General features: G+C 43.2%; 1 protein-coding gene across 2 annotated transcripts; it reads left to right on the top strand.

Moving 5' to 3' along the window:
- The first annotated feature begins 5,107 nt into the window (after nt 1-5,107).
- Nucleotides 5,108-10,009, top strand: LOC307033556 (E3 SUMO-protein ligase ZBED1-like). 2 transcript variants are annotated; one of them, XM_079672068.1, is made up of 3 exons: nt 5,108-6,754; nt 7,431-8,730; nt 8,858-10,009. In XM_079672068.1, exons 1-3 carry the CDS (start codon nt 6,521-6,523, stop codon nt 9,232-9,234), a joined length of 1,911 nt encoding a protein of 636 aa, XP_079528194.1. In that variant the 5' UTR covers nt 5,108-6,520; the 3' UTR covers nt 9,235-10,009. The 2 variants fall into 2 exon arrangements, with proteins under 2 accessions (XP_079528194.1, XP_079528195.1); XM_079672069.1 differs by having other exon boundaries at nt 8,861-10,009.
- The last annotated feature ends 1,376 nt before the right edge of the window (nt 10,010-11,385 follow it).

Raw genomic sequence — 11,385 nt, forward strand, 5'->3', positions numbered from 1 at the left:
TCTTTTTGAATTCTCCTATCCACTATCCCTTAACCCCGTGACGTTTCACTCAGAGGTCAAGGAATAGGAGATAGGGTTAGAATTTAGGAGCTGATTTTTGGATTATCGGAACGCAACCCAGGAGTAATGTGGTCCTTTTTCCTAACTCTGGTTAGTACACGTGCTGCAGCATTTTGAATCAGCTGAAGCGACTTAACTGACTTCTTGGTACACCCTGATAGTAAAGAGTTACAATAATCCAGCCTAGAAGTAACAAATGCATGGACTAGTTTCTCTGCATCGTTTTGAGGCAAGATATGCCTAATTTTGGCAATGTTGCGTAGATGGAAGTAGGCGGTCCTTGAGATTGATTTTATGTGGGCGTTAAAGGATAAATCCTGATCAAATATAACACCAAGGTTCCTTACAGTCTCACTGGAGGCCAAATTAATGCCATCCATAGTTAGTATATCTTTAGTTAGTTTGTTTCGTAGATTCTTTGGGCCGAGTACAATAACTTCAGTTTTGGTCGTGTTTAACATCAAAAAGTTTAAGGTCATCCACTTTTTTAAGTCCTTGAGGCAGTCTTGAATTTTATTTAGGTGATTGGTTTCATCAGGCTTGATGGATAAATATAGTTGAGTATCATGCACTTAACAGTGGAAATGTACAAAATGATTACTTAGAATATTGCCTTGCGGAAGCATATATAGTGTGAACAAAATAGGTCCAAGCACTGAGCCCTGTGGAACTCCATGGCTAACTTTGGTTTGCATGGAAGATTCATCGTTGACACGTACAAACTGAGAGCGTTCAGATAGATAGGACCTAAACCAGCTTAAAGCAGTTCCCTGTATGCCAACTAATGGTGCATTTCCACTACACGGCCTCGCTCGGCCTCGCTCGGTATGGCTTCGTTAGGACTGGCTCACTTTATGGAGCATTTCCATTACAGTTTAGGAACTGGGGCAGTATCTATAGTAATGCAGTGTAGGCGGATCCGTGACGTCACCTTCAATGAGAGCCCCAGAAAAACAACACAGCCGTTAGCTGTTAGCCCTCAGAGCTCACAGCTCCTCATATCTGTTCAGAAACTAGACAAAAGTTAAACAAGTACAAACCACAGACTGTCTGTTTCATGGCAAATACAGTCGCTGGTTTATTTATCTCTGTATGCCGTTGTTGTGAGTGTGGACGGTCGGAGCATTTACAACGTAAGCTTAGCCAATCTCCATTTAGAAAACAGGCATTTTAAAAGGTTTTTCGCCTGCCGTCTGTCTGCAGACTTGTCAAAGCATTAATTCATGGTTTTTACTAACCGGTATCAGTATGTTGTTACTTCGGCATCATTTTGAAACGTGTATTACAATTAAGTAACGGTCAAATATGTTCATTTTGTTGTAGTTGTAGCCCCCTTGCCAGCGATTCTCTCTATAGTTTAGCATACTCAGCCCGACTCAGCCTGGTTGTTCCTGGCCCTAGGACCACGATTTTATGGGGCCAGGAAAACTGTGAATTAGGACCCGCTAGCCGGTACTAGGCCGAGTGGAAACGCAACCAAAAACGGGCCCTGCACGGCTCGGCACGCTTAAAGCGAGCTCCGCACTGCAGTGGAAACGCGCCATAAGTGCTCTAGTCTTTGCAATAGGATATCATGGTCGATAGTATCAAATGCAGCACTGAGATCGAGCAAAACAAGAATAGAGACAAGTCCCTTGTCAGAGGCTATTAGATATATTAATAGCCTCTGATTAATATTCATTAATTCATCATTAATGAATATACTGTAGCAAATATAATCCTCTTTGTAGGATTTTGATTTCTGAATGTGTTCTAAAAGACATTTAAATTATTTTTTTAGATCAGGCAGGGCAAGTTATTATCAACCTGTATTTATGATTGAATGAATTATAAATATATATAATAAACAGGCATGCTTTAACTAGAACTCAAAGATTTAGATATAAAGTGATATAGGTTGTTTTGGATGTGAGTGTAATGATAACATAATAATATTATACTAATCATTGAGACGTACTCGGTGCATTAGCAGTGCTATGGAGGGATTACAGCTCATCATCAGGCGTCTCTGCTGGGAGTGGCTCTCTGTTTTTAATGTACTGTGCAATCTAATTGTGGTCCATAGGGGCCATTGTGGTGAGACTGAATGCATTAATTCTGTCCTGATATAGATCTGTGATTACATCAATCTCACTGTCTCCCAACACAGAGCAGTATGTATACATCTCCTCACATTAACCACGTATAATCCCTGGGCTTTAAACTGTTTCTACTCCTTTTCATTGCAGAGGTACATCAGTATGATAAAGACCACAAATGACAACATAGAGCCAGGGGACTGAAAACGAAGCAGTTGAAGATGTTCCTCTGAATAATATGGGTTGCTTTATGGTGGTAAAGAGATATAACACAAATACACTTTTGAAAGTTTGCAATTCGTCTTCTGCTGATTTTTAGCTGAAAGTGGTTTTACCTTTTTTTGTCTGCGAATGTATTTGTGATCCTGTTTAAAGATCACCTATTATGCAAAATCCACTTCATCATGTATTTTATAAACATGTGTCCCCTCGGTGTTAAGGGACTCTAAAAATGTCAGGAACAAAGACCCCCTCTCTTTTTGTCCTGATCCATCTATATAAAAACCTGTTTGAAAATCAGCTGATCAGATTTTGGCTACTTTGTGATGTCACAATGTTTTTTGGGTTGTGCAACCATTAGCCAATAACCAACCAAGGTAACCCCCCCCCCCCCACACACACACACCTTATCACCTGCATCTCCTCCTAGAGCACCATTGTGTTCATCATCTCTCATCACACACTCATTCTCGTACCAGCTCAGATTAATTTACCCTCTGTCTGATGGGGCTCTGCCTGCCTGATCACTGGTTGCATGGTTTGTGGCTTTTTGTTAATGTTGTGAATGATGAAGACAGAGAACAATGAGAGACCCAATAGGATGTACACTATACCTGATTTGTTTCTTGCTTGGCCACTATCATGTTTTAATGATGAACATCTCCTAGAAAACCCAATGGTATTGAACACGCACACACAGGCACGCACGCACGCACACACCCAGGCACGCACGCACACAAACGCACACACAGGCACGCACACACACACACACACACACACACACACACACACACACACACACACACACACACACACACACACACACACACACACACACACACACACACACACACACACACACACACACACACACACACACACACACACACACACAGAAAACATGATACATGCTGTATTCAGTGGTGGAAGAAGTACTGCTAGAAGCAATGCTACATTTCTACATTTTGAAAAATGCAAGTAAAACTCCTGAATAGAAATTCAGCTGCAAAAATGATTGGCATCAAAATATACTTAACTATCAAAATCAAAAGTATTTGTTAAGGTTAATTGCCATGTCATAATCATATATATGAAATAACTGGATTATAAGTAAGGTATGTAAGGGAGTATGAGTATAAAGTAGCATAAAATGAAAATACTCTGATAAAGTACCTTACAATTATACTTAAGAGCTTGCTTGAGTACAATATTTAAGTACACGTATATCCTAACATCCCAGCAGTAGTTTTTAATTATAGCTATATCATTTGCCTCGTTAATGCAGACAATTTAGTCCTGAATCTATTATTTGAGAGTTTCTTACATGCATTGATCACATCTGAATCCCCACTGTGATTCTTTTCAGTGCTTTGACACAAGATTTTTTTCAATCAATACCTTTTGCAAAATCCATCGACTCTTTTCTCGGTAATACTCCACCACCTGCACCACTCTTTTTTTTCAAAGCTGGCAGGCTGGTGCTAGTTCCTGTCAGAAAAAACCCCACAAATTAGTATTTTCCAAAATTATCATGAGAATCTTTCCAAAACCTGAAGAAAATGCTTTCATTTGCCACAAAGTGTTTGAAGGGGACCTATTATTCAAATGTTCAGGTTCATATCAGTATGTAGTGTCTCTACTTTAAAGAGTCCTCTCCAGCAGATGTTCAGGTGTATATCAGTATGTAGTGTCTCTACTTTAAAGAGTCCTCTCCTGCTGATGTTCAGGTGTATATCAGTATGTAGTGTCTCTACTTTAAAGAGTCCTCTCCTGCTGATGTTCAGGTGTATATAAGTATGTAGTGTCTCTACTTTAAAGAGTCCTCTCCTGCTGATGTTCAGGTGTATATCAGTATGTAGTGTCTCTACTTTAAAGAGTCCTCTCCTGCTGATGTTCAGCTGTATATCAGGATGTAGTGTCTCTATTTTAAAGACTCATATCCAGCTGATGTTCAGGTGTATATCAGTATATTGTCTCTACTTTAAAGAGTCCTCTCCTGCTGATGTTCAGGTGTACTGTATATCAGTATGTAGTGTCTCTACTTTAAAGAGTCCTCTCCTGCTGATGTTCAGGTGTATATCAGTATGTAGTGTCTCTACTTTAAAGAGTCCTCTCCTGCTGATGTTCAGGTGTATATCAGTATGTTGCGTCTCTACTTTAAAGTGGACCTATCATGCTATATTTGAATAATATAGTGTAGGACCATAACTATGTAAGGCATATTTATACTTTTTATTTTTCAAAATACCAAACAGATCATGCATTTTAGCCATTCCTCATTTCGCTCAATTTAACACTGTCTTTGCATGGGCTGATTCTGTGAGAACAGCACCATCTACAGGCCTGGCATATGTACTACAGCGTCTACAGCGCTTTCGAACGGCAATGTCCGTGGCTGTCTCCTCCTGATTGGCGGAGATGGCCCAATAGCCGTAGCGCCACTTCTGTGACGTCATAGAAGTGTTCAAGTCTGGATCAGTCTGTATCAGATCCGTTGCAGCCCCTTTTTAAGAGATTTGGTTATGGAGGAAAATAGAGAGGGTTGTGACACTTGGTGAGTTCCCTGGAACACCGGGGACACATATTCATGTATAAAAGACGTACACAAGTGCATTTTGCATGATAGGTCACCTTTAAAGAGTCCTCTCCTGCTGATGTTCATGTGTGCATCCAGACCCGGTGAGGACACTATCTATACTGACTCAGCAATCACTGTAAGTTATATTCTTGTTTAAATAGACTTATCTGTTTCATTTATTCTACTCTGTATAATTGTTCTGTAGTTATTGTAGCTAAAACGGCGATTTCTGAGAGATTTTAAATCTCAGATCTGCTCAACTCAACCTGTAAGACAGGTCTCAGTTGGTCACGCGCCTTAACCCTGCATTACAATAGGCAGGAACACTCTGCTGTCGCCCACCAGCTGAAGAGAGTTAACTAATTAGAGGGGCGTGCCCCCACAGCTGTGAGAACTCAGCAATCAGGTGTCCATCTTAGGTGGCTCTTTCCTGGAGCGTCAGCTTCAGCTTCAGCCAGACGAAGACTGGCAAAGACATTGGAGTCCTGTGGGAGTAAGACTGACAAAGACATTGGAGTCCTGTTGGAGTCACGAGGGAGGCAAAGAGGAGGCAAATCCTACTTTGATTGAGCTAAGTATTGCTTGTGTTGTCTTTTGTTTTATTCAATTCTCTTTGGTTCTCTAGCCCCTCATGCTATAATCATGTGTATTTTCTCCATTCCTGTTCATGTGTCCTCTCGCAATTATCACTGGCCCCGTGTATCTCCTAATCGATTTAACCGGCCTGCTCTTGTCTATCCCACATGCTCCACTGAGATCCAACATCTCGTTTCAGGGGGCCTGTGGAACTGCCAGTCAGCTGTTCCTAAGGCTGACTTCATCTCTGGCTACGCTTCCCTGCAGTCTCTGGATTTCCTTGCTCTCACGGAGACCTGGATTACTCCATCCAACACATCCACCCCAGCAGCTCTCTCCACAGCATATTCCTTCACCCACACACCCAGACCCTCTGGCAGAGGAGGTGGCACTGGTATCCTGCTCTCTCCCAAATGGAGCTTTTCCCTCTTCAAGCTACCTAACTTCACTCCTTCCACCTTTGAATTCCATGCCGTCACAGTAACCCATCCTATACAATTAACCATTGTTGTTCTCTAACGTCCACCAGGCGCCTTGGGGGACTTCTTGGAGGAATTACATAATCTCCTCTCACACATCCCTGAAACTGGCCCTCCCGCTGTACTTCTCGGAGACTTCAACCTCCAGACAGGGAAGATATCTGAACTAACATCTCTTTTAACCACCTTTGCTTTCTCACTGTCTCCATCCTAGGGGTGTCAGGGTTACCGGTGTAGACGGTAACCGCACTAAAATATTTTGACGGTGAGATAACCTTCTGAATTTCAAAACACGGTGTTATGTCGGTGGGTTAAATTACCGCACACCGTTACACCGGGAGAGCTTTCATTTCCCTAATACTCCCACGGTTACACTGTATTACACTGTTACCGCGCTAAATACTTTGCATTTCAAAACATAATGTTATCTATGTGCGTTACTAGAGCTCTACACCACACACGTGACACTTTCGAACGTTCGCAGGCGCCACTAGTCCTAGGTTCTTTTATCACACTCTCTCACTTTAAGCATGGCAGCAGAAGAAGGAAGCCGCGATGGTACCATTTTTCCACCTTCTAAGCGCAGAAGATCAGAAGTGTGGTCCTACTTTGGATATTTAAAAAACTCCGAGGGGCAACTGGTGGAGGACGGTGCCCCCGTGTGCAGGACATGCCGGCGGAAGGTATCCGCGAAAGGGAGCAACACATCGAATTTGCTCACTCATCTACGAGACCATCACCCGCAGCTGCACAGCCAGTGCAAGGTATATTTGTTAATATTAACACATAGTTTTAGCTGAAATGCTCGAAATAACTTTTGCCTTCGGGTAAAGGGGAAATGTAACAATTATATCCGACTGTCAATAATGTTAAATCTTGATAATAATCATTTACATTACATTAGCAAATGCACCTGCTCTCGTGTGTTCACCATTCTTATATCGGCGCTAAACGCCATTCTAAGCTAAGTTGAATAGCTAAACTTTGATATGCCATGAGACAGTGAAAATAGTGCAGTGAAACACATTAATGATTAAGTTACTTCTGACTTTGGGTCAAGGGATAATGCAACGATATACCCGATTGTCTAAAATGTTAAACCTTGATATTAAATGTCAGTGTAAGCACGCCCACTGCTAGCATTTTAAAATACATCCTACTGCGGTGCCATGCTCTATTCGTTGGTAGCTAGTGCACTACTAAACGCCATTGTAAGGCGCTAAACAGCTTAGTTCTCATACAGTACTGGCTTCTTGCCTAATAACCTAAACTTACCATTTACCTGCATCAACATTACACTTTTAAGGTAATAAATTAATGTAGGTATTTGACTTCATACGCAAACTTGATGATTGTTGAATAGTAACTTAATGGCTGTTTTTCTCTCTCTCTCTCTCTCTCTATATATATACATATATATATATATGTATATATATATAGAGTGGAGCAACATCAAGGCCATCCCCATCCACATCAGGAACCCAGACCCTGCAACAGGTGTTTCAAAAACAAGCAGCTCATGCACCTGGGTCCAAAAATGCAGACGAGCTAACGGAAGCCATTGCATTTGCCATTGCAAAAGACATGATGCCTTTCCAAATGGTGGAGCGGCCGGGCTTCTTAAAGATAATGAAGACTGCCGTGCCTCACTCCAAAGTTCCAACAAGGAACTACTTTTCGAAGACGGCCATTCCGAAGATGTACAACACGGTGAAGACTGATGTGAAGAAGAGTTTGGCACAGGCTGACTACTTTGCGGCTACTACGGATCTTTGGACCAGTGAAAGAGGGGGAGGAGAGCCGTACATCAGCTTCACAGTCCACTTCATCACCCCAGAATGGCAACTGACCTCCCACTGCTTGGAGAGCCATTTTTTTCCATATGACCACACAGCCCAAAATATTGAAGAATTTTTTGACAACATGCTGGAAGAGTGGGATATACCCAAAACCAAACTAATCGCCGTGACAACAGACAACGCTGCCAATATGGCCAAGGCCTTTGAAGATTACACCGAACTGTGGCTGGGATGCTTTGGTCACAACTTAAACCTGGCCATATCGAAGGCCCTGAGGATGCAGAGGGTGGACGCTGCAGTGAAGGCCTGTCGGCATCTCGTCCAAGCATTCTCTCGGAGCTGGAAGAAAAAGCGAGCACTCCGAGAAAAGCAAGTGGTCCTCAACCTGCCCCAGAAGGCCCTTATTCATGATGTGGTCACCAGATGGGGATCTACATTCAAGATGGTTGAAAGATTCCTCAGCCAGCAGCAGGCAGTCTGTGCTGCACTGGCCACAGAGAGGGGGGTTTGGCATCTGATGCCTAAAGACACTGACATCTCGGTTCTGGAGCAACTCTGCCAGCTCCTTGAGCCTCTCAGCACATTCACAGACGCACTCTGTTCCGAGACACGTGTGACCTTGTCTGCAATCAAGCCTGTCCTGGACCACATTACAGGGGATGTCCTTGACGAGGAGGGTGAGCAGGATTCAGCCCTGCTGAAGAACATGAAACGGGCCATTAGGGAGGATCTTACCAAACGATACACCGGGAACAAGGTAAATGAGGTGATGCAGATGGCCTGCTTCATTGACCCTCGCTTCAAGACCAGCTTTATAGAAGCCCCTGTTGATGATTTTGTGGACAGCTGTGTTCAGGAGGCCCTGAATCTGGCACCTCCACAGATCAGACAAGAGCCAGAAGAGGAACAGTCCTACAGCAGTACCCCCACAGCAGCAGCAGGTGAGTGTATGTGGAATGGTGTGTAATGTTTTGTGTGTAATGTCTTCTGTATTTATGTATGTATGTTACTTGACACCTTAATTTCCCCCTCGGGATTAATAAATGATACTCTACTACTCTACTCTAGCAGCAGCAGCAGCAAAACAGAAAAGCCTAGCTGGGCTCAGTGGGCTGCTGAAAAAGATAACTTCAGCAAGGCAGCAGCGAGAAGAGCAGGCTTCAGGTCCAGCCACCCCAGAGGATAAGGTGAGGGAGGAGGTCAGGGTGTACCTGTCTTTGCCACCCATCCAAGCGGAGGACGATCCACTGGTGTGGTGGAGAGGGCACGCATCTGAGTTGCCTCATCTTGCCAGGATGGCAAAAAAGCTGATGTGTATCCCGGCGACCAGCGTGCCTTCCGAGAGGGTTTTCAGCGCAAGTGGGTATATTGTTTCCCCACTTAGGAACTGTCTGAAAGCAGACAAGGTTAACATGCTAACCTTTTTGCACTTTAACCTAAAGTGAGAGAACTGAATCACCGCCAGGTTATTTGACAATTGTGAATGTGTAATTGTGAATGTGTAAAAAGATACATCAAAATACTTGAATATGTGCATTTGGTTACTAGTATACAGTCCTTTTTTATTCGTTTTAAATATGTTTAATATTGACAGCATTTATGATAAGTTATTTTACACAGTCTGGTTCATCTTTGTTCTGAGTAGTTAGTTCAAGTAAAATGTAAAATCTGCACAGGCTGCACTTCATTTTATGTTATGTTCCTTCAAAACCAGTTTTGCCTTACCTCGTTGTTGAATCCTGCACTTCTCATAGAGTTTTTTTTTATTTTTAACATTATATTGTAGTCCTTTTTTATTCGTTTTAAATATGTTTAATATTGACAGCATTTATGATAAGTTATTTTACACAGTCTGGTTCATCTTTGTTCTGAGTAGTTAGTTCAAGTAAAATGTAAAATCTGCACAGGCTGCACTTCATTTTATGTTATGTTCCTTCAAAACCAGTTTTGCCTTACCTCGTTGTTGAATCCTGCACTTCTCATAGAGTTTTTTTTTATTTTTAACATTATATTGTAATAAACACTCTACTTTTTAACCCATTGCTGAATGCCCCCTATTTCCATGTACTCTCATCTCCAGGTTGGATGTGGATGTTTGGGGAACAACGTTGTTGTTCGAGGTCTTCGGATCGGTACCTGGTCACCTTAATGTTAACACTAAAAAAAAAAAAAATTACCGAGATAATATCGTAAACCGTGGTAATTTTGGTCACAATAACCGTGAGCCGAAAATTTCACACCGTGACACCCCTACTCCATCCCCACCAACTCATAAAGCTGGCAATGTCCTTGATCTCATATTCTCAAGGAACTGCACTACGTCTAACCTCTCTGTAAACCCGCTTCACACATCCGATCATTTCTTCATTTCATTCTCTCTACCCCTTTCCAAACTCTCTCTGTCCTCTCACATCTCTGCCGCCTCGTCAGTCCCCTCCTGCTCCCTGGCTAAATGACGCACTGCGTGCTAATAGAACCATCCTTCGGGCAGCAGAGCGGAAATAGTGGAAATCCAAACACCATGACGACCTCCTAACCTATCAGGCTCTCCTCTCCTCTTTCTCTGCTTCGATCTGTCAGGCAAAAAGCACTTTCAAGATAAGATCCAATCTTCCTATTCCAATCCCAAAAAACTATTTTCTTCTCCACCCTGTAGGACCCCCCCAAAGCCCCTCCCCCCTCCTCCCTTCTGTCAAGCGACTTTGTTAACCACTTTGAAAAAAAGGTTGATGATATTCGCTCTTCTTTTTCTGGACTCACCTTTACTCACCGCTGGGTCACCAGACCCACCTTTTACTCACACACTGACCTCCTTCTCCCCTCTCTCTCCAAGTGAGGTTCTTACCCTCATTACCTCTGCCCGTCCGACCACCTGTCCTCTGGACCCTATCCCCTCAAACCTCCTTCAGACTATCGCTCCTGATATTCTACCGTTTCTCACCCATTTCGTCAACACTTCTCTAACTTCTGGTCACTTTCCAAACAGTCTCAAGGAGGCAAGAGTAAACCCTCTCCTAAAGAAACCCACTCTCAACCCGTCTGATGTTATAAACTACAGGCTTGTCTCTCTCCTCCCGTTCCTGTCTAAAACACTTGAACGCGCTGTCTTTAAACAACTCTCCTGTTATCTCCATCAGAACAACCTTCTGGATCCGCACCAGTCTGGTTTCAAGGCAGGTCACTCAACAGAAACTGCTCTCCTTGCTGTCTCTGACGAACTGCACACTGCTAAAGCAGCCTCCCTCTCCTCTGTCATCATCCTTCTGGACCTGTCTGCTGCATTTGATACGGTGAACCATCAGATCCTCCTTCGCACTCTCCAAGAACTTGGAGTTTCAGGCACTGCACTTTACCTCCTCACCTCATACCTCAAAGACCACACCTACAGGGTAACTTGGAGAGGGTCAGAGTCCGACCCTTGTCAATTAACTACAGGGGTCCCTCAGGGCTCTGTTCTTGGTCCCCTCCTCTTCTCCTTGTACACAAACTCGCTCGGATCTGTCATTAGCCGGCATGGTTTTTCATAACACTGCTACGCTGACGACACCCAACTAATTCTGTCCTTTCCCCGCTCAGAGACCCAGGTCGTCGCACGC

The sequence above is a fragment of the Notothenia rossii genome (genome assembly GCF_949606895.1).
Source record: "Notothenia rossii genome assembly, chromosome: 3".
In the NCBI taxonomy this organism is placed as follows: Eukaryota; Metazoa; Chordata; class Actinopteri; order Perciformes; family Nototheniidae; genus Notothenia; species Notothenia rossii.

Bases quoted from the DNA above. Each gene is read 5' to 3' on its own strand.
- LOC307033556 (XM_079672068.1), top strand. From the start codon at position 6,521: ATGGCAGCAGAAGAAGGAAGCCGCGATGGTACCATTTTTCCACCTTCT. The intron at 6,755-7,430 runs GTATATTTGTTA...ATATATATATAG, and splicing joins AGCTGCACAGCCAGTGCAAG to AGTGGAGCAACATCAAGGCC. The intron at 8,731-8,857 runs GTGAGTGTATGT...ACTCTACTCTAG, and splicing joins TACCCCCACAGCAGCAGCAG to CAGCAGCAGCAGCAAAACAG.